The sequence below is a fragment of the Scyliorhinus canicula genome, chromosome 6, assembly GCF_902713615.1.
Source record: "Scyliorhinus canicula chromosome 6, sScyCan1.1, whole genome shotgun sequence".
NCBI lineage: Eukaryota > Metazoa > Chordata > Chondrichthyes > Carcharhiniformes > Scyliorhinidae > Scyliorhinus > Scyliorhinus canicula.
In genome coordinates this window covers 124270054-124293657 of record NC_052151.1, presented here as the reverse complement: position 1 = coordinate 124293657, position 23604 = coordinate 124270054, and the positions used below count along the sequence as shown (strand labels likewise).

The 23604-nt window shown below is 49.9% G+C and overlaps 1 protein-coding gene across 1 annotated transcript in view; it reads right to left on the bottom strand.

Annotated features, from left to right (window-relative positions):
- LOC119967477 (kinesin-like protein KIF3C) overlaps nt 1–23604 on the bottom strand; it is a 251449-nt gene that overhangs the window by 59839 nt on the left and 168006 nt on the right. Inside the window, 1 exon segment of the mRNA XM_038800062.1 lies at nt 19431–19549. Within this exon segment, the coding sequence (XP_038655990.1) occupies nt 19431–19549 (119 nt within the window).

The window sequence follows — 23604 nt, the reverse complement described above, 5'->3', positions numbered from 1 at the left end:
GTCCACAAGCAAACTGAAAAAATAGTAGCTACCATGGTCTTTTCTGGCTGCAGCTCCTCTTGATGCCAGATTGACCTAGTGGTGAGAACACTGGGCCCACAGTCAAAATTACAGTCAGGACCTGATAATGGCATTGGAGCCTGATCTGCATATTTAGAGAAGTTCCCCATTTAGAGAGGTCCCTCTCACCCACTCAGAACAGCAACTCGGATTGGATTACGCAGGAGGTAAGTAAATATGTTTTAAATGTCTGACTTCCTGGGTTTTGTCAAGTTTGGTAGAATCAACTTTTTGGTTTATCTTTGTGCATGATTTAAATATGATTTTGTTGCTATAACAGATTAACCAGCATGAAGTATTTTCATTTAACAAGCTGCGTGAGTTAGGGAGAGCCAAGATGATAGCAGAATAGTTATTATTATTAGCATCGATGATAGTCAGACATTAACAGTGGCCTTCAATGTTAAGTCACAAAAGCGATACCCGATTCAATTAATTGAATAAAATATTGTGTTTTTTGCCTGGACTTCCATGTCCAAATGGTGATGTGGATGATTTTTCAGCATACTTACGGTGTCTGCGACTATGTCTGGACTAGAACAATGGGTTGAACTCCTTGATCACAGGAGTGCTGTGCCCTTTCCAGTGTGTCGGAAAATGTAAGACCTAGCATCAAATGATGTTCCATATCTGAAGTGATGGTAGAGATTACTTGAGCTCTGCTTTAAATGAGATAGAACTGATTGGATAACACTCCCCTGCAGATAACAACGGTGGCTCTAGGAAGTTAATGCATATCTGAGTGATTCATTTCATCCCAAAATCTGTATGCTGCCACCTCAATCCCAGAACTGCTCTGTCAGGGCTGAGTCCTTCTGAAGACTCTTTCCTACTGTAGTGACTTCATGACTGGCACTGGTGTGCCACTCTGCCACCAATGATCCTAATCAGACTCTTGGAAATAAACCCACTTGATAATGAACTTCTCAACAAAAGTAAAATGCCATCAGTGACAAACTGTTCCACTGGAAAGGCTTCTATTAGTATTCCTGCACCCAGGCCAATCTTTGCAAAACAGCACTTTCAGGTGAGAATTCTCACAAGAATTCAATACCTCATTGTCAAATTAGGAAGATCTTGTTCAAAGCATGAAATTCTAATACTTTCAAATTAATTATTTTAGGCATATATTACATTCCACCTGGTTACAAACAAGGAACAAGATGAACAGATCTTTGCACTTTTTGAGTTGTGGAGGTTTCCAGCAGCAATATAAAAACAAATGACCACTATATAGACTTTAATTGCGCTCTATATTCTGCAAATGAATTCCTATTCGATTGGTATATACCTGTTCAATTTTGTGCAGCATATTATTCAGATTTATAGAAAAGTAAATAACCTGTTGAGTTTCACCGCTATTTAAAGGATTAATATCATCAAATCTTCCTCAGAAAATTAGGTTCCTGTTCATTTAAAACTCTAAATTAGATGAGCTTTTAACTTGGTGATGCTCCTTACATTCAGCCACCTTATTAATCAGGCTGAATTACATATGCATTATTATTAATTAGTAAACAAATTTGTATTATTTAATTAGTAAACAAGATAAAAGTCAAGTATGTTTTTCTCATATGTCCAAAAATTGCTGAAAATACACTCCAGGTCTAGCAGCAACCTTGGAGAGAAAGAGTTTGATTTTCAAGTCGGCGACCCTTCATCAGAACTGACAGTACTTATAAAATGTAACAATCCTTAAGCAAGATGGGTAAAGACATTAGGAGGAGGAAAGAGCAAATGGGAAGGTCTGTAGTGTGCTGGAGATATTAAATGGCAAGAGCAGAACCAGTTGGTAATGGGACAACTAAAGGAACGAAAGATGTGTTTTGAGGAGATGTTATTGGGAAGGTAGAGTCACCAACAACTGCTGCATTTAAAACAGGCAGTGATTAGTCGGTTAATGCAAGGATCTGTGGTAGGACCCCAACTGTTCGTATTATATATTAATGATTTAGACAAGGGAACTAAACGTATTATCTCCATATTTGCAGATGATACAAAGTTGGGTGGGAGTGTGAGCTGTGAGGAGGATGCAGAGATGCTTCAGCGGGATTTGGACAGGCTGAGTGAGTGGGCACATGTATGGCAGATGCAGTAAAATGTGGATAAATGTGAGGTTATCCGCTTTGGCAGCAAAAATAGGAAGGCTGATTATTATTTGAATGGGTGTAAATTGAGAGAGGTGGACACTCAGAGAGACCTTGGTGTCCTTGTGTATCGGTTGCTAAAAGTAAGCGCGCGGCTCCAGCAGGCAGTAAAGAAAGCAACTGGTATGTTGGCCTTCCTGGCAAGAGGATTTGAATATGGGACTAGAGATGTTTTGTTACAATTGTATAGGGCATTGGTGAGGCCACACCTGGAGTATTGTGTACAGTTCTGGGGCGAAATTCTCCGAAGACCTGCGTGACGCCCATTTCCGGCGGCCAAACGCGGTGCGGATGACACCGGCGTCGGGGCCTTCTTTTAAGCCGGTAATCTCCGTTCCCGAAAGGGCCAGCAGCGGACTGACGCGATACACGTCAGTTTCACCCGCTGCGGAAGTGGCGCGTTGAGAGAGAGAGGGGGGGGACCCGGCGTTGAGAGGAGAGGGGGGGACCCGGCATTGAGAGGAGAGGGGGGGGACCCGGCATTGAGAGGAGAGGGGGGGGGACCCGGCGTTGAGAGGAGGGGGGGGGACCCGGCGTTGAGAGGAGAGGGGGGGGGGACCCGGCTTTGAGATGAGAGGGGGGGGGGACCCGGCGTTGAAAGGAGAGGGGGGGGACCCGGCGTTGAGAGGAGAGGGGGGGGACCCGGCGTTGAGAGGAGAGGGGGGGGGGACCTGACGTTGAGAGGAGAGGGGGGGGACCCGGCGTTGAGAGGAGAGGGGGGGGGGAACCCGGCGTTGAGAGGAGAGGGGGGGGACCCGGCGTTGAGAGGAGAGGGGGGGACCCGGCGTTGAGAGGAGAGGGGGGGGGGACCCGGCGTTGAGAGATGGGGGGCGGCGTTGGAGGGAGGTAGGGGTGGTGAGGGGGTAGGGGCGTTGGAGGGGGGTAGGGGTGGTGGGGAGGGGGGTAGGGGTGGTGGGGAGGGGGGTAGGGGCGTTGGAGGGGGGTAGGGATGGTGAGGAGGGTAGGGGTGTTGGAAGGGGTAGGGGTGGTTAGGGGGGTAGGGGTGGTGAGGGGGGTAGGGGCGTTGGAAGGGGGTAGCGGCGTTGGAGGGGGTGGGGCGGTGAGGGGGGGTTGGGGTAGGGGGCAGCGGCGTGCAGAGGGGGGTGCGACGGGGCGTTGGCCCCGGGCATCCGTCGCCCCCCCTCTCTGCACGCAGCTGCCCCCTACCGCACGCCCCCCCACAACCCCTACCCCCTCCAACGCCCCTACCCCCCTCACCACCCCACCCCCCTCACCACCCCTACCCCCCTCCCTACCATCCCTACCCCCTCCCCACCACCCCTACCCCCCTCCCCACCACCCCTACCCCCCTGCCCACCACCCCTCCCCACCACCCCTACCCCCCTCCCCACCACCCCTACCCCCCAGCCCACCACCCCTACCCCCCTCCCCACCACCCTTACCCCCCTCCAACGCCGCAACCCCCCTCTCATCGCCACAACCCCCCTCTCATCGCCGCAACCCCCCTCAACGCCGCAACCCCCCCTCAACCCCGCAACCCCCCCTCAACGCCGCAACCCCCCCTCAACGCCGCAACCCCCCTCAACGCCGCAACCCCCCCTCAACGCCGCAACCCCCCCTCAACGCCGCAACCCCCCCTCAACGCCGCAACCCCCCCTCAACGCCGCAACCCCCCCTCAACCCCCCCTCAACGCCGCAACCCCCCCCTCAACGCAGCAACCCCCCTCTCTCAATGCCGCAACCCCCCCCCAAACGCCAGGACACTCTCTCTCACCCCCCCACCCCCCCAAACGCCCCCCACACAAACGCCGGGACTCTCTCCTCCTCCTCCCCCCCCCCCCCCCGCACTCGCCCTAGGTTACTGAACGGCGTCAACCATCATCAATGGTTGACGCCGCTTTAAAGCTACTGTGTTTTTCGCCGACGTGACCCGTGGCCCCGTCGGCGGGACTTTGGCCCATCCGGCCCGGAGATTTGTTGAAAGTAAAAAATCAATGACATCCCGCTGGCGCCAGCTGTTTTCAGAGGCTGCCGGCGGGATTTGCACAACGCCGGTTTTTGGCCGCTCGGAGAACGAAAAACCCGGCGGGAGCGGGAATAACGCCGCCGCCGGCCGATTCTCCGCCCTGCGTGGGGACGGAGAATTTCGCCCCTGGTGTCCTTATCTGAGGAAGGATGTTCTTGATATAGAGGGAGTGCAGCGAAAGTTTACCAGGCTGATTCCTGGGATGGCGCGACTGTCATATGAGAAGAGATTAAGTTGGTTAGGATTATATTCATCGGAGTTTAGAAGAGTAAGAGGGGATCTCATAGAAACTTATAAAACTCTAACAGGATTAGACAGGGTAGATTCAGAAAGAATGTTCCCGATAGTGGGGGAGTCCAGAACTAGGGTCATAGCTTGAGGATAAGGAGTAAACCTGTTAGGACTGAGATGAGGAGAAATTTCTTCACTAAGAAAGTGGTGGATCTGTGGAATTTGCTTCCACAAAAAGCAGAATTAGGGTACTAAACTTGATGATTAGCCATGATCACAATGAATGGTGGAGCAGGCTCGAAGGGTCGAATAGCCTCCTCCTGCTTCTATTTTCTAGGTTTATATATTATGATCTGAAATTGTTGTGGAACTGCACCTCGTCTTTCAATTAGCCATTTTACAGCTTTCTACATTCAACACCGAGTTCAAGTTTCACTATCATAATTTTTGTCATTTAATCTCTGCCTTTCATCCGAACACAAATGGTATCATTTGTTCTTCCCTCACCTCCCCACTTTTCCTGCCTTGCTTAAAAGCTGTTTCATCTCTATAAGTACTCTTAATCTTAGCAGTGGGATGGTGAGAGCTGCTGGCAAAAGGAGGAGATTCCAAGGGCATCTCAACCTAGAGGCATCCTCTGAAGATGTAAAATTGTTCATAGTAAGTGTGGTCAAAGCTGTTACACCATAACTGAGAAAGGTGAGCTCCTTCACAGGATGTCCTGCCTGCGGTTATCGCCTGATGTCCACTGTGGCTCCTGGAGGGCAAATTTAAAGAAGATGTGAATGGCCTGGTGCCTCCAATGAGCTGGTGGCCTCCTCAAGTGGGGTGGCCGGTGGCTGCTCCGACAACAGAAAATACCAGGGCCATCGCAAAATGGCTCGTCTTGACTTCCGGTGGCTGTGATGGATCAGTAAGCCACACATTTGGGAGCTCCCGTTTTAAAGAGATTTTTCGGCTCTTTTGAGAGCCCAAAACGGAAATTCTTCGACGTCTCCCGGTGGGGGAAGGTGTGCTGAACGACTTTCCCTGCAGTCCATGACTCGAACTCGGAGTGGAAAGGGGGAAAAAACAGAAGCAGCTCCTCAGAAAAAACGGGGGAAGGGATCCAAGATGGCCGCCGACAGAGCTCCAGAGGAATGGAGACTCTGGGCCCAGGAACAACAAACTGATCTCCTGCGCTGCTTTAAAGAATTCAAGGATGAAGTACTGAGCTCTCTGCAGGAAACGAACAGAAGGCTGTCAGAGATTCAGTCCACCCAGGGTGCTGCCATCAAGAAGTTGCAGACGCAGGCCATTGAACGAGAGGAGGAGGGCCGTGGTCCTCGTGAGTAAGGTGGAGGGGCACGAAGCACTCCACAAGAAGTGGCAGGAACGCTTTGAGGAGCTGGATCACCGCATGAGGCGGAAAAACCTGCGGATCTTGGGCCTTGCAGAGGGGCTGGAGGGATCGGACCTGACAGCCTATGTGGCTGTAATGCTGAATTCGCTGGTGGGGGCCGGATCTCTCCATCTGCCCTTGGAGCTGGAGGGAGCGCACAGGGTGCTGGCCAGGAGGCCCAAGGAAGATGAACCCCCGCGTGCGGTGCTGGTGAGGTTCCACCGGTTCAGTGATCGGGAGTGCGTGCTGCGCTGGGCCAAGAAGGTGAAGAGCAGCAATTGGGAGAATGGGGTAGTGCGGATCTACCAGGACTGGAGTGCGGAGGTGGCTAAGCGGCGGTCCGGATTTAATCGGACGAAAGAGGTGCTTTATAGAAAAAAGATAAAGTTCGGAATGTTGCCGCCCGCGCGCCTGTGGGTAACTTATTTGGACCGGCACCATTATTTCGATTCCCCGGAGGAGGCGTGGGCCTTCGTGCGGACGGAGAAACTGGACTTGAACTAGGGGTTGGGGGTTGCGAGGTCGGCTGTAAGATATTAGTGCTGGATTCTGCTGTTGCTGTGTTCTCTTTTTCTTCTGTTGTTTTCTTCTTGTTTTAGTACTTTTGCAATTTCGATATGGTTATTTACGGAGGGGTTGTTCTGCTATGTTTTTGTTTTTGTGCTGTGGGACATTGTCTGGGCTGTGTATCTTGAGGGGAGGGTCGGGGGGTATGTTGTATTCTATGCCGGAGTGGGGGTATGGAGTGGGGCTGATATTTAGGAGCTGCGTCAGAAGGGTGTGGTGGGGCAGTGCAAAAGCGCGGGCTTTCCTCTGGTTTCCCGTGCTGCGGGGCTGGGGGGTGGATATGGTGACGGGGGAGGCGGGGCCTTAACTGGTTCTTCCCCGCGCTGGAGCGGTGCCAGGAGGAGGGATAGATTGGGGGATGATCCCACTTCGGGAGGGGTCGGGCTATTGGCGGGAGTTTCCGGGGTCAGCAGAAGTTAGCTGACCCACGGAAGTACAATGGAGGACGGTTCGCGGCTGGGAGGGTTCCTAGCCTGGGGGGGAAGGGAGGGGGGGAAAGGGGAATACCGGGTTGCTGCTGGTAGGGTCAAGAAGGAGCTGGTGGGGGCTGGGGGGACAGAGGTGAGGGGTTGTCGCTATGGGGACGGGGTCGAGCAGGGGGTGCTGGCCTGGGGCGGGCAGTCAACGGGCTATGGCTAGCCGACGGGGGAGGGGGGCGGGACGCCCTCTGATCCGGTTGGTCACCTGGAATGTGAGAGGGTTGAATGGGCCGGTGAAGCGGTCGAGGGTACTGGCTCACCTGAAGGGGCTAAAGGCGGATGTGGCAATGCTTCAGGAGACCCACCTGAGGGTGGCGGACCAGGTCCGCCTGAGGAAGGGATGGGTGGGGCAGGTTTTTCACTCGGGGTTGGATGTGAGGAACCGGGGAGTGGCGATTCTGGTGGGGAAAAATGTGTTGTTTGAGGCATCGGAGGTGGTGGCGGATAAGGGGGGTAGGTATGTGATGGTTAGGGGCAGGCTACAAGGAGAGAAGGTGGTACTGGCTAGTGTGTATGCCCCAAATTGGGACGATGCGGGCTTTATGAGGCGTATGTTGGGACGGATCCCGGATCTGGAGGCGGGAGGTCTGATCATAGGGGGGGACTTTAATACGGTGTTGGATCCTTCACTGGATCGGTCCAGCTCTAGGACGGGTAGGAGGCCGGCGGCAACCAAGGTACTGAGAGGGTTTATGGACCAGATGGGTGGGGTGGATCCATGGAGGTTTGTAAGGCCGAGGGCACGCGAGTACTCTTTCTTCTCCCACGTACATAGGGTCTACTCTCGGATAGATTTCTTCGTGGTGAGTAGGGGACTGATTCCGAGAGTGGAGGAGGCCGAGTATTCGGCCATTGCAATCTCCGACCACGCTCCGCATTGGATAGAGTTGGAGATGGGAGAGGTGCGAGACCAACGTCCGTTGTGACGGTTGGATGTGGGGTTGTTGGCGGAGGAGGAGGTGTGTAGGAGGGTCCGGGCAAGTATTGAGGGGTACCTTGAGGTGAATGATACAGGGGAGGTTCAGGTGGGGATGGTCTGGGAAGTCCTGAAGGCAGTAATTCGTGGGGAGCTGATATCCATCCGGGCACACAGGGAGAGGAGCGAAAGGAGTGAGAGGGATAGACTGGTGGGAAAGATGCTGGAGGTGGACAGGAGGTATGCAGAGGCACCAGAGGAGGGACTGTTGGGGGAGAGGCGCAGCCTGCAGGCTAAATTTGATTTGCTGACCACTAGAAAGGTGGAGGCACAGTGGAGGAAGGCACAAGGGGCAGTGTACGAACATGGTGAAAAGGCGAGTAGGATGCTGGCTCATCAGCTGCGTAAGCGGGATGCGGCTAAGGAGATTGCTGGAGTGAGAGATGAGAGTGGGAATGTGGTGCGGAAGGGGGTAGAGGTGAATGAGGTCTTCAAGGATTTTTACGGGGAACTGTACCGGTCGGAGCCAACGGGGGAGAGGAGGGGAATGGAGAGGTTCCTTGACGGGCTTTCTTTCCCGAAGGTGCAGGAGGAGAAGGTGGAGGGGTTGGGTGCGCCGATTGAGCTGGAGGAGCTAGTTAAGGGGATCGGGCAGATGCAGTCAGGGAAGGCACCGGGGCCGGATGGGTTCCCGGTGGAATTTTATAAAAAGTTTGTGGATCTAGTGGGCCCCTTGCTGGTGCGAACACTCAATGAAGCGTGGGAGGGGGGGACTTTGCCCCCGACGATGTCACGGGCGCTGATCTCGTTAATTTTAAAGAAGGACAAGGACCCCCAGCAGTGTGGTTCATACAGGCCCATATCTCTCCTCAACGTGGATGCTAAGGTGCTGGCAAAAATCCTGGCTACCAGGATAGAGGACTGTGTGCCAGGGGTTGTGCACGAGGACCAGACAGGTTTTGTGAAGGGAAGGCAGCTGAACACGAATGTGCGGAGATTGCTGAATGTCATTATGATGCCGGCGATTGAGGGGTAGGCAGAGATAGTGGTGGCACTGGATGCGGAGAAGGCCTTCGATAGAGTGGAGTGGGGGTACCTATGGGAGGTGTTGGAGAGGTTTGGATTTGGTGAAGGGTTCATTAGATGGGTAAGGCTGTTATATGAGGCCCCGATGGCGTGCGTGGCTACGAATAGGAGGAGGTCGGAGTACTTCCGGCTCTACCGAGGGACCAGGCAGGGTTGCCCCTTGTCCCCCTTGTTGTTTGCACTGGCAATCGAGCCGCTGGCGATGGCATTGAGAGATTCAGAGAGGTGGAGAGGCTTGGTGCGAGGTGGAGAGGAACATAGGGTGTCGTTGTATGCCGACGACCTGTTACTGTATGTGGCGGACCCGGTGGGAGGGATGCCGGGAGTGATGGAGTTACTAGCCGAGTTTGGGACCTTCTCAGGTTATAAATTAAACTTAGGCAAGAGCGAGGTGTTTGTGGTGCACCCTGGAGACCAGGAGGAAGGAATTGGTAGGCTCCCGCTTAGGCGGGCAGGGGAGAGCTTTAGGTACCTGGGGGTGCAAGTGGCCAGGGACTGGGGGACTCTCCACAAGCATAACTTTACCAGGCTGGTAGATCAGATGGAGGAGGAGTTCAGGAGGTGGGACATGCTGCCATTGTCGTTGGCGGGGAGGGTGCAGTCCGTCAAAATGACAGTGCTTCCGAGGTTCTTGTTCCTTTTTCAGTGCCTGCCCATATTTATCCCCAGGGCCTTCTTTAGGAGAGTGACTAGCAGTATTCTGAGTTTTGTGTGGGCACATGGGACTCCGAGAGTGAGGAGGGTGTTCCTGGAGCGAGGAAGGGATAGAGGTGGGCTGGCACTGCCCAACCTTCTGGGGTACTATTGGGCAGCCAATGTGTCAAAGGTGCGTAAATGGGTGATGGAGGGGGGAGGGGCGGCGTGGAAAAGAATGGAGATGGCGTCATGTAGAGGTACGAGCCTGGGTGCCATGGTAACGGCGCCGTTGCCGCTCTCCCCTAAGAGGTTTACCACGAGCCCGGTGGTGGCGGCGACCCTAAGAATCTGGGAACAATGGAGACGGCATCGGGGGGAAACAGGGGGCTCGATGGAGGCTCCACTGGGTGGCAACCATCGGTTCATCCGGGGGAACACGGATGGGGGATTCAAGGGGTGGCAAAGGGCGGGCATCAGCAAATTGAGGGACCTGTTTATTGGCGGGAGGTTTGCGGGCCTGGGGGAACTGGAAGATAAATTTGGCCTTCCCCAAGGGAACATGTTCAGATACTTGCAGGTAAAGGCGTTTGCTAGGCGACAGGTAGAGGGATTCCCTCTGCTGCCGTCGCAGGGGGGCGATGGACAGAGTGCTTTCGGGGGTGTGGGTAGGAGAGGGGAAGGTGTCTGACATCTATAAGGTAATGCAGGAGGTGGAGGAGTCGTCAGTGGAGGAGCTGAAGGCTAAATGGGAGGAGGAACTCGGGGAGCAGATAGAGGACGGGACTTGGGCGGATGCCTTGGAGAGAGTCAACTCTTCCTCCTCATGTGCGAGGCTTAGTCTCATCCAATTTAAGGTGCTGCACTGGGCCCACATGTCCGGGACTAGGATGAGTAGGTTCTTCGGGGGTGAGGACAGGTGCACCAGATGTTCGGGGAGTCCTGCGAACCACGCCCATATGTTCTGGGCATGCCCAGCACTGGAAGAATTCTGGAAGGGGGTGGCGGGGACAGTGTCGAGGGTGGTTGGATCCAGGGTCAAACCAGGGTGGGGACTCGCGATTTTTGGAGTTGCGGTAGAGCCCGGAGTGCAGGAGGCGAAAGAGGCCGGTGTCCTGGCCTTTGCGTCCCTAGTAGCCCGTCGAAGGATTCTGTTACAATGGAAGGATGCAAGGCCCCCAAGTGTGGAGACCTGGATCAGTGACATGGCGGGATTTATAAAATTGGAAAAGGTCAAATTTGCCCTGAGAGGATCAATACAAGGGTTCTATAAACGATGGCAGCCTTTTTTGGACTTCCTGGCTCAGAGATAGGTAACTGGGTCAATAGCAGCAGCAAGCCGGGGGGGGGGGGGGGGGGGGGGGGGTGCATTATTGTAGTGTTTATTCTGTAACTTTATAGTGTGTTAATATGCGTTGTTGTTAAAATGCTGGGTTGTTCATGGGGATGGGGCGAATGTATATGATTGTTAATATTATTGTTATTTTCGGTATTTTACTAAGGTGCGTCAATGTTGTATAAAATCAAAATTTCTCAATAAAAATTATTTAAAAAAAAAAAATGGCTCGTCTTTGGAGCCTTAATTGCACAAATTGGCTGCCCGCCTCTGGGAATGGGCAGTTAACCCCGTTACCAGTTAACACCCGTGGAAAAGCTCCCTGATAGCTGGTACGTGCCTGGGAGACACTCCAATGACAGCTCCCCAATATTTTCCTGGACCCCCTTCTCCCAATCTGTCTCCATGGGGGTCTTTAAAATCCTAACACCTCAGGCCACAAAATGTGGGGCTGGATTCCAGCTAGAATTGCAATTAGGTGGAGAATATCCGGTAATGCAATAATTGTGATTTGTGCCCAGCAGCGATTTCAATGCCATGCTCCGGTCCCCCGCGGGTGGCGCTAGTGAAGTCTGCACCCCACATCTGAGGGCACATGAAAAACCATCGTTTGAATGGATTTGAATATCATTAGATGGTTGGACACAGTATGCTCAACCCCTCCTCGATACTCCACCTCTCTCAGGCGGCAATCACACAGGCACAAGTTGGTGCAAGTATTTACAGGTGGGGTCTGGGATTCTTAGCTGTTTAGGGAGAGTGAAAAGGTAAAGAAACTTTCTAAACTTATCTGGCTTGTTGGGTGTAGCTGTCTGGGCTGCAGGGAGGAGCGGGGAGTGACTCGGTGCCAATTCTGTGAATGCAGGGGGGTTTGCTGCAGTATGAGATTTAAATACACTCTTTCGGTGCAACTCACTAGCCTCTGGCTGTTCACACTTGACTGCTTATTGTGTCCTGTAAATGCTCACAGAGCTTCTGGTCATGTGGGAACTCACCCAGCGCCCCCCCCCCCCAGAAACCTCATACCCCAGCAGTATCATCAATAGGGTTGGATGTGACCCTGCTTAATCACCAGCTCACCAGGTGTTGACACTCCTCAGAAGTGCAGCCCCACTGCAGAGAATGCAGGGGATTAGAGGAGTTCGCCCCAAACAAAGGACACATGCGAATCCAGCCCCTGATGTTGAGTAAAATTTAAAATTTAAACCAGTTGCCAGTATGTATAAATGTATATCATCAAATGACACGAATAGCTCTCAGGCGATTTGATTAATATTAATAAGGAGGACAGGGGAGATTTTGAGCAGCTTACATAGCAGTTATTTTGCAATGCTGGTATCAAGAGATATATTTTAATATTTAATTTTCTTCCGAGGCACTATTTGGGTTTTTTCAAATGGCTAAAATGAGAAATACTGCCAAATAGAAGGGAAAGAACTATCATGCCAAGTAATGGGTACAGGCTTAATAAGGATTTAAACATATATGGTGTACAATTTATTTAACTCTATATCACTAGTCCTAGCTTGTATATTGTGGTGAATGTGATTCACACCGGATTATAATCTGTATATACATGTGTCTATATTGTAAGTGCAGTTGCACTACCTGTCCTCCAGGGGGAGTAGCTCTGGGAATGCTCGAGTTGTACGGGACTTCTCCCTTGGCTCTGCCCAGGACTCCTCCCCCAAAAGCTGCTGTATAAAGATCAGTGCCACATGGTCAGCCGGCCAGTTCACCGAAAGTTCAATGGCTAATAGACTGGCTCTGTTGTGAGCATATTAAAACCGCTATTCTAATCCTACAAGCACGTGTCCGTAGAATTGTTGGTTCCAACATATATTAAACCCTACCTGACTTCATTCCACATGGCCGTCTCCTACCCCATCAAGCCAAACCTTCCCCCAGGCTCTCTCATTCCTGAGCTCACATCGGTTTTGAGTTTTTCTCGCATTTCTCCCATCAAGCTCATCAGGAAACAGATCTCCTCCTTGATTCCATTCCCAGTAAGCTGATGGCCATTATTCTACTTTCCTGTCACCACCCCCGTGCCAACTGACATTCGTTCGTTACCTTTCAAAACCACTGTCATTCCTACTTTCCTAAAAAAAAAAATCCTGACCCACAGTAATTGTAAATTACTACTCCACCTACAAGTTCCTGTGGATCTTCAATCTTCTTTTTTGAAGGCATTTTCAATTCATATACAAAACACATGAAACAATCATCTTTATAACCCTGCCACAATACAAAAACCCTCCATTCCCTTGAACATCCCACATGCCCCACTTTATAATTATAATGTAAAACAAAGATAACTCGTAACAAAACAGCCCCCACCGTTGACGTCTACAACTCCTTAGCACTGTGGCTTCACTGCTCCAGGATCCTAGGTTCAATTCCCTGCTGGGTCACTGTCTGTGCGGAGTCTGCACGTTCTCCCCGTGCCTGCATGGGTTTCCTCCGGGTGCTCTGGTTTCCTCCCTCAAGTCCTGAAAGACGTGGGGTGGAATTTTCCGAGCCGCAATTCCACTTGGCGCGGGGCGGAGAATGGGGTGTTAGACCCGCGATTGGGTCCGAAGCCTTACAGCGGGGATTGGAGAATCGCTGCCAATCGCGCACGTGCGGTTGACGTGGCACCGGTAGGGGGCCATTGAAAGAGGCCCCCACGGCGATTCTCTGCCGGCAACTGGCCGAATTCCCGCCGGCGTAGTTCACTCATGGTTCCACCCGGCGGGCACTTGGAGTCCACGGCCGCCCTGGTTGGGGGGGGGGGGGAAACCTGTCACCTGGGGATGGCTCCAGGACGGCCAGGCTCGCGATCGGGGGCCACCGATCAGTGGGCGTGCCCAATCTGGGGGGGGGGGGGCTATATTGTCGGGGTCGGTCCGCTGTGTGGGTCCGCCATGTTGCGCGGGGCCGCCGCAGGCGTAAGCTGTGAGTCTGCGCAGACCCGCGGCCGCAAGTGCAGAGCCCCATATCGACAGCGGGAGCTACGTGGGCTACTCCGGGGCTCTGCTATCCCCCTTCAAAACGGAGAATCTCTCTGGACTTTCTCCAGGAAAGTCCAGAGTGATTTGCGCCTGTTTTCCCGCGGGCGTGGGGCCATAGCCCCATTATCAGTGAATTCCGCCTGTGTTGTTAGGTGATTTGAACAGTCTGAATTCTCCCTCTGTGACTCGAACAGGCGCCGGAATGTGGCGACGAGGGAATGTGCACAGTAACTTCATTGCAGTTTTAATGTAAGCCTACTTGCGACAATAAAGATTATTATATCTTTAATATAATATTATTATATCATGTTTAAGACGGCGATGAACAACTTCCACCTTGAAAAGAACTCCTCCCCTGTCCCCGTAATGCCAAGCTTTAATTCTGCCAGTCCACCCACCCACTCTGCGGCCTTGGGCGGCTCCGGAGCCTGCCACTCTAACAAGATCAACATCCGGGCTATCAGGGAGGCAAATGCCAACACATCAGCGCCCTCCCCACCTGCACTCCCGGGTCCTACAACACCTCGAATATCGCCACCCATGGGCTTGGGGCCACCTTCACCTCCAAAATCTCTGACATTACCCCCGAAATGGCCTCCCAAAACCCCACCAATTTCAGGCAGGTCTAAAACATGTGAGTGTGGTTTGCTGGCCCCTTGAACACCGCCGACATTTATCCTCCACCTCCGGAAAAAACAACTCATCCGCGATATTGTCATGTTCACTCTATATACACCATTTTAAATCGAAGTAGACTCAATCTCGCATATGAGGAGATTGAATTTATCTTCCACAGTGCCTCGCTCCATACCCCCGCTTCGAATACCCGCCCCAGCTCCTCCTCCCACTTCCGTTTTACCTCCTCCGCCGAGGCTCTCTCTCTCTCCTTTAACTCCCCTTGGATATCGGTGACTCTACCCTCCCCTATCTCATCCTCAGAAACAGGGCTGCCCCATTCTCCGCACCCCGATGGCGAAATTGCGGCCGGCACCGGGGCGGAGAATCCATTTCCCCGCATGGAATTGGGACCGGCGTGGGTTCCCCGATTCTCCGGGCCCCGAAAAGCGGCATACTCGGAGAGTACGATACTCCGCAAATCACCTACCTGCGGCCATTGCTGGAGGTCCGCCCCACCATTCTTCGCCCCCTGACAGGCCGAGGCCCTGATGGCATGGATCTAACATGGTCCTGCCAATCAGATACTCACATGGCAGCTGCGGACTCAGTCTGCGGCGCGGCCAGGGGTGGGCCGATCGGAGGATGGGGGGGTGGCCTTATACGCAGCCGGGCAATATTTGGGCGGGCAGTCCGGTTCAGGCCTGCGGCCGATTGGGGGCACTATGTTTAGGATCCAGCTCCGCGGTCTGAGTCCGCCATGGATCACGGTGCGGCAGCTGGATGCTGTGCAGCCTCTGACCCGGAAGTGTGGGGGTCCGTATCTGCAGCAAAGGCTGCTAGTTTACGCCGGGTCCCTGCAGGGCTAGGAATATGTAGCCCTTTCATGCTATTTTTTCTGGCGCGAAAGTCCACAGTTTTGATGCCGGTGTGGGGACATGGTCCCAAAAACAGAGAATCCATGCCACAATCTTTTCAAGCAATGATGGGGCAGCAACCTCGGAAATGTGGCCAGCTCCTTACTCACAAAATCCCTGACTTGCAAAAATGAAACCCATTACACCTTGGTATCCGAAACATCTCCACCGACTCTGCCAACAAGAAGTGGAGAAGGCAGGAAAGATCAATGATCAGGAACATTTGATCTCACAACCTGTAGTCACCAGCTCAGTTATTGACACTGCATGAACTTTAAAAGGTGACCTACATCTGGAATGTGCACATGGTGTGACCCCGTGTTGTGTGGCATTACCACTGTGCTAAATTGAAAAATACCAGCAGCTGAAGGCTGGGCATCCATGAGGCGCTATGCACCACCAGCAGCAGCAGAATTGTATTTAACAACAATTTGTGACCTGACATATCCCCCACCCTACCATTACCACCAAGTGAGGGGATCAACCCTGGTTCAGTGAAAAGGAGGGCATGCCAGAACACCAGGCATACCGAAAAATGAGGTGTCAACATGGGGAAGCTAAATCACAGGGGCTACTTGCATGCCAAACAGCATAAACAAGCGACAGGCTTAAACGAACATATCAAATCTAAGCTCTGTAGTTCTATCACATCCGTCCGTGAATGTCGGTGGACAATTAAACATCTTACTGGTGGAAGATGCTCTACAAATATCCCAATCCTTAATGATGGGGGAGCTCAGAACATCATGCAAAAGACACAGCTGAAGCATTCGCAACTATCTTCATCCAGAAGGGCCAAGTGGTTGGGCCCTAGCATCAGAGATGCAGTCTTCAGTCAATTCAATTCATTCAACATAATATCAATAAATGCTGAAATCTGGATACTGCAAAGCCAATGGGCCCTGATAATAATGCAGCAATAGTACTGAAGACATGTGCTCCAGAACCTGCCGTGCCCCTTGCCAAGCTGTTCTAGTATAGCTACACTGACATCTGCCCTGCAATGTGCCTCGGCATGTCCTGTACACAAAAGGCTAGACAAATTCAACCCAGCCAATTGCTACCCCATCAGTTAACTCCCGGTCATCAGTAAAGTGATGGAAGAGGTCATCAACAGAGCAATCAAGCAGCACTTGCTCAGCAATAAAGTGCTCAAAGGCGCTCGGTTCGGGATCTGCCAGGGTCACGCAGCTCCTCACCTTGTTACATTCTTGGTTCAAACATGGACAAAAGAGTTAAACTCCAGAGATGAGGTGAGAGAGACTACCTTTGACATCGAGGCCGCATTTCACTGTGTGCGGCATCAAAGCGCTTTAGCAAAACTGGAGTCAATGGAAATCATGGTGAAAACTCTCCACAACAAAGGAAGTTGGTTGTGGTTGTTGGAGGTCAATCACCTCAGCGCTGGGATTTTTAAGGGTCCGAGGCCCAACCATCTTCAGCTGCTTCATCAATAACATCCTTTCCATCGGATGGGTATACGGGTTACGTGGGTTTAAGTAGGGTGATCATTGTTCGGCACAACATTGAGGGCCGAAGGGCCTGTTCTGTGCTGTACTGTTCTATGTTCTATGTTCTATGTATATCCTTATACAATGTTCAGTACCATCGTGACTCCTTAGATACGGAAGCAGTCCATGTCCAAATGCAGCAAGATCTGGACAATATCCAAGCTTGGGCTGATGAAGGGCAAATAACATTCGCACCTCACAAATTACCATTTCCAACAAGAGAACATCTAACCATTGTCCCCTGACATTCAGTGGTATTAAGATCAGTGAATCCCCCACAATCAACAGCCTGGGGGTTACCGTTGACCAGAAACTTAACGGGCCTGCAATATATATATATATACTGTAGCTACAGGAGCCAGGCAGGGTCTAAGAATCCTGCAGCAAATAACTCATCTTTTGACTCCCGAAAGCCTGTCCACAATATACAAGGCACAATTCAGGAGTGTGATTGGATACTCTCCACTTGCCTGGGTGAGTGCAGCTTCAACAACACTCAGGAAGCTCAATACCATCCAGGACAAAGCAGCCCACTTGATTGACACCCCTTCCATAAATATTCACTCCCTCAACCATCAACACAAAGTAGCGACAGTGAGTAACATCTACAAGATGCACTGCAAGAACTCACCATGCCTCCTTAAGACAGCATCATCCAAACCCATGACCACCACCAGCTAGAAGGACAAGGACAGTTGATGCATGGGAACACCACCATCTTGAAATTCCCCTCCAAGCCATTCATCACCTGATTTGGAAATATATCACGGTTCCTTCAGTCACTGGGTCAAATCCTAAAACTTCCCCCCGAACAACAGTTTGTGTGTACTTACACCACATGAACTCCAGCGGTTCAAGAGGCAGTTCATCAACATCTCAAGGGAAATTAGGGATGGACACTAAATACTGGCCTAGCCAGCAAGCCCCACATGCCTTGAATGATTTTTTGATAAATGAATGAGTGACCTGTAGCCAAGACCAAGGGGTAATAAATGCCAGCCTGCCAGATGGCGAGGTCACATAGAAGTTCGAGGACTCATATGGATTTAAATTAGGCGGGTACAGAAAAAGGTTGATGGGTATGCACACAAAATTACTTGGTGCACTGGCAGCTCTGTGAGAAAGCCTACTGTCACTGAACGAGGAGCATGGAGAGCTTGGATATAACTCAGCACAGGACTTTTTGCAGAGCTTGGAGCCCATTCATGCCAGTGTGGTAGTGCTGACCAACTCTATGAGCACACTCGAGGATCCAAGCATGTCTAATGGCCAATCTCTCAAATTCCATTGCAGCACAAACAGAAGCCACCCAGTGTTACGGATCTTCAGCAGAAGTTCAAATTGAAGTCAGGCAATTTCAATTTATTGGCACACAAAGTCAGATTGCTCCCTTGTGGTTGTGGATACCAGTTTGCAAAGCCTTGCTCTCAGGTAGCAATGTACATTTCAATGAATGCCCCTATCTGCAGCTGAAATGTAGATATCGTGCACATTGGGTGGGATTTTCTGGTCGTTCCCACGGGTGGGATCTTCCGGTCTGCCAGACAGTGATCCCCTTCCTCGTGCTGTGGGTTTCTCGTTGGCAGAGGATGTGAACAATGAGAAACCCCAGTGCCAGCGGCACGACTGGAAGATCCTGCCATCGTCCAATGGCGAGCGGCCTCTGCCACTACAAAATCTGGGGGGGGGGGGGAAAGAGAGAGAGAGAGAGAGAGAGAGAGAGAGAGAGAGAGTGTGAGAGTGGGTGGCAGAAAATCCCTCCCAGTGTGTCTTGCTGAGGATGAGTAAAGAGAGATTCTCCTTGAAGACCCTAACTGCATATGGTCTCCAGGTGAGAACGTCTCTCCTGCTCCTTCTCCTACCACTTTCAGAAGCTTGTCCACCTCCGCATTGCATCAGCTCATTCTCCCCGTCACGCTGCGTGTCAAACGGAATAAAACTTTTACAGCCAGGACTGGGGTGTCACCTGAGCCGAACCCTTGACGTTCCAACCAAGGCCTTCATCACTCCCTGTAGACTGTGGCCAATTCAACTAACAGAAGAAACCATCAAACACTTCTCTGCTAATTCAGTGAAGTGAGTAGAAATAACACTAGCTGATAATCCCTTTAGGTGGTACTGGGGTTAGGTGTCCTTTTTGCTCCCTGAATGCAATTGTGATCTGTCAAGTTTGCATACTTCCAACTCACACTCCCATCATCCATGCCAATGACATAACCAACATGCATCCAGTGCAGCTCATACCAGAATGCTCAGACACTATTTTGGTCTGAGAATTGCAACCAAAGCACGGAAAATGTGAGAGCTTGCTTCAATTGAATGTTGCGGTCTATGTTTTTACACGTTTTGAACTCATCAAGGTCATTATCACCAAAGCGCATTAGAAATTGATCCAGCAGGGGGTGTCATTAATTACTGTTGCACTAATTATAATGGCAGTAGTACTGCTGCAGTAGGTACCCAACAACAAAATGATGCACAGATCTTGGGCAATATCATTCTGCTCCTTCCCCACTGTTGTGAAGAAAGACAGCATCTGAAGAGATAGTCACCAAAGACCTTGAGACTTACTTGAGTTTAAGCTCTCGTGTCAGTTCATTCTGTGTATGCTCTAGGTCCTGTCGCTCCCTCACATGTTCATCCTGTAGATCCTGAATCTCAGTCTTCACAGCCTGAAGTTTTGCGAAGAGCTTTAGTGGGATAATGAGAATGAGAGAGAAGGAAATCATTTTCATCAGTGTTAATTATTATATTACAAACAGGTAGTAGAATCTAAAATATGAGATGATTCATCAAACTTTTAATCTTTTTCCAGATAACTAGGTATTTACAAGCAATTACAGATCATATTTATAATAATGCTTACTTTCAACAGCAAGCTTTCATATGATTTCCCCTACATATGCACAAGCATTTAACGGCTGATCATCTTGTAGAAGTGTAGGAGAATTTTGTTTGGCAGAATGACACCAAAACCTTCAATCCCTGAGTGTAGGTTAATTCCTAACTTTAGTACCATATGCATGCCACTCATGGGTTTGATCTGTAAGAGAAAGCCAAAGCAGCTGACCTAATCCTTTCATCTGTAAAATTGAAAAATGGCTTAAGTACTGATTTCAGTGCTAACCAAGATAGATTATCCTCAAGCGTTTCTTGTCCACAGAGCTGCAACAGACTGTGCCACTTGCATTGTGTTAAAGCAGATGAGTTAATTTGATGAGGAGTGCCTGTTCCTTTATGAATCATTAAGTCTGTGCAGCAACTGGGAAAGAAGGATTCATTCGGGTACAACACGAATAACGGCTATACATGTACAAAAGGGAAACTTGCATTTATGTGGCACCTTTCATGACCACAGGATGCCCCAAAGCACTTTACAGCCAATAAAGTGTTTTGAAGTGTAGCCACTGTTGTGATGCAGGAAATACGCCAGCCTCTTTATGCACAGGGAGCTTCCACAAATAGAAATGTGATAGATTCATAGAAAATAGGAGCACGAGGAGGCCATTTGGCGCTTCGATCTTGCTCCACCATTCATTATGATCATGGCTGAGTAAATAATGATTAGATTATCTGTTTTTTCTGTTCATTGAGGATAAATACTGGACAGGACACTGGGGATAACTCCTCTTCTCCTCTTTGAAATAGCGCCACGGAATCTTTTAGATTCACTTGAAAGGACAGAGAAGACCGTGGTTTAATTTTTCATCTGCAAGATGGCACCTCTCTCTGTGCAGCACTCCATCAATACTGCATTGGAATTAGCCATGGCCAATGCTATGGGATAAATCGACAATACCTATCCGAAATAGAGATGTCTTTTGAAATATCAGGAAATGTTTTCTAACCATTGAGGCCATAATTCATTGGTGAATGCTGCTTGGACATTTCGCAACACATTAATCTGTGAGGAAATTTCTGATAATACATTGTTCAATGAGCATGTTAAGGACTTTGAAATATGTTAAAGATTTCTTTACATAATGAGCATTTGCCTCCTGAACAGATGGTGGATGACAGCCAAAAGTATTGCAGAAATCTCCCAAAGCTCAAAGGTATGTGGGGAAGTTAACAAAAATGTTGGTTCATTAGAAGTCAGGTAGGTTGTGTGGAAAATTTAAAAGGACATTTTTTTACTAGGTTCACACAATGTGGGCTTTGCTGATAAGACGCATAGCTTGAATCACAGTGCATGTGGTGTCTGTGCTGTTAGGGAGGGGTTTGTATGATTTAAACCCAGCAATGATGAAGGCATGGCAATATATTTCCAAATTCAGATGGCGCGTGTCTTGGAGGTTCACATGTGCCCATTGCCCTTGTTCTTCTGAGTGGTAGAGAATGTAGATTTGGGAGATGCTGGCAAAGAAGCCTTGATAAGTTGCAGAATTGCTTCTTGAATGTGTCAAACGCTACTAGCATGGTTCACCAACGGTGTCTGGGGTACCAGTCAATCCTGGCAGTTCTTGGCACAGGCTGCAATCCTTAATAGGGACGGCAGCCCTGAAGCAGCCAATTAATTGGCTTCTTTTGGCAAAATGTGGCCCAGAGCATGCTAATGTGGGATCACACATACTTGCAGTTATCTGTGCAGGACTTCTGCCACCCCCACAAAATGTGGGCCACAATACGCACAGAAGTGGGCCATTTAGCCCATCAAGTCTGCTGGCTCCCATCCCCCCACTCTATCCCCATAGCCCTGCAAGTCTATTTCCCTCAAGTGGCAGTAGTTTCCTTTTGAAATTATTTGTTACCTCTGCTTCCACCACACTCGCGGGTTGCGAGTTGCAGGTCAATACTTGCTTAAAAAAAGTTCTTCCGCACATATCTCCATGCCTTTTGATCAAAGCCTTAAATCTGTGTCCCCTAGTCCCTGCGCCATTCATTAATGTTTACCTTATGAGAACTTATCATCATCTTGGACACATCTATCAGATTTCCCCTGAACCTCCTTTTCTACAAATCCCAGCTTCTCCAACCGAAACATATAGCTAAATTCTCTCACCCCTGGAACTGTTCTCCTCTGCATCTCTCAAGGAGTTTCATATCCTTCCTAAAATATGGTGATCAGAACTAGGTACAATAACCCTAACCAGAGCTTTATGAAGTATAAGCATATCAGAATAACTTCTCTGCATTTGTACTCTATACCTCTATTTATGAAGCCCAAGATTCCATATGCTTTGCTAACTACTGCCTTGCTACCTTGAAAGATCTATACACGTGACGTCCACCATGTGCTCCCCTCTCCCCACCACTCCTCTGTCCATGCACACTGTTTTAAACTATGCCATTAAGTATGTATTTCCTTTCCCTATCCTCCTGTCAAAATACACTACATCACACTACTCTGTATTAAATTCCATCTGCGACTTGTCTGCCCATCCTGCTAACCTATTTTATTGCAATCACTTAATATCATCCTCACTGTTTGCCACACCTCCAAGTTTGGCATCATCAGCAAATTATGAAATTTCCTTTTGCATTCGAATATCATGTCATTTATATATATCAAAAATGCAGTGGTCCCAGCACTGACTCTTGAGGAACAGTATTGTCTACCGGACTATTATTTGAAAAATAATCAGGACTGGCTGGTTTCTGTCCTCAAGCCAATTTTTATCCAAGCTGACACCTGATCCTCCTATTTCATGAGCCTCAATTTTGTTAGTCAGCCTTTTATGTGGTACTTTGTCAAACACTTTCTTAAAATCCATACAGGCAGTATCCATTGTATTCCATCATCAATGTCCGCTGTTACTTCATTGTAAAATTCAATTTGATTAGTCAAGCACAATCTGCCTTTTATAAAACCATGCTGGCTTCCTTAATTAACTCATACTTCTCTGAGGGCCTGTTAATTTTTTTCCCTGACTATTGCCTCTAAAACTGTACCCAGCTCTGATGTTAAATTGACTGGCTTTTGTTCAGCTTTTTGTGGACAGGGAATATTTGGGCAATTTTCTAATTTGTCAGGTAGATGCCAGTGTTGTAATTGTATTGGAACAGCTTGGCTAGAGATAGAGACGTCACTGGTGCACAAGTCTTTAGCACCACAGCAATAAGTTGTCAGGGTCTTTGGCATTTGCTATATCAAATGTGCTCAGCTATTTCTTAATATCATGTGGACTGAATCAAAATGGTTGAAGACTAGCGTCTATGTTGGTGGGAACGTCAAGACCAGATTGATGGCGGAGACCTTGTCCAAGGTGGTTGGCTCCAGGGTGGAACCGGGCTGGGGGCTCGCTATCTTTGGGGTAGCATCGGAGCCGGGAGTGCAGGAGGCATGAGAGGCCGGTATCCTGGCCTTTGCATCTCTAGTATCCCGGCGTAGGATTCTTTTACAGTGGAGGGACGCGAAGCCCCCGAGCCCGGAATCCTGGATTAACGACATGGCCGGGTTCATCAAACTGGAGAGGGTCACGTTCGCCCTGAGGGGGTCGGTACAAGGGTTTTTCCGGCGGTGGCAGCCTTTTCTTGATTTCCTGGCGAATGTTAGTGGGAGGTCAATCTCAGCAGCAGCCCGGGGGGGGGGGTTATGGGTCTGTTAATGGGGTTTGTTTCTGCGACTGCATGTTTGCTACTTTCTTTTTTGTTATTAATTTATTGCTTTGTATTGGGGGGGGGGGGGGGGGGGGGGGGGGTCTTTCTGTTTTCTCTATGCCTTGTTTATTTTATTGTTGGGAGAAAATTTGTTGTTGAAAAATTTTGAACAAAAATTATTTTAAAAAAAAGACCAGATTGATGT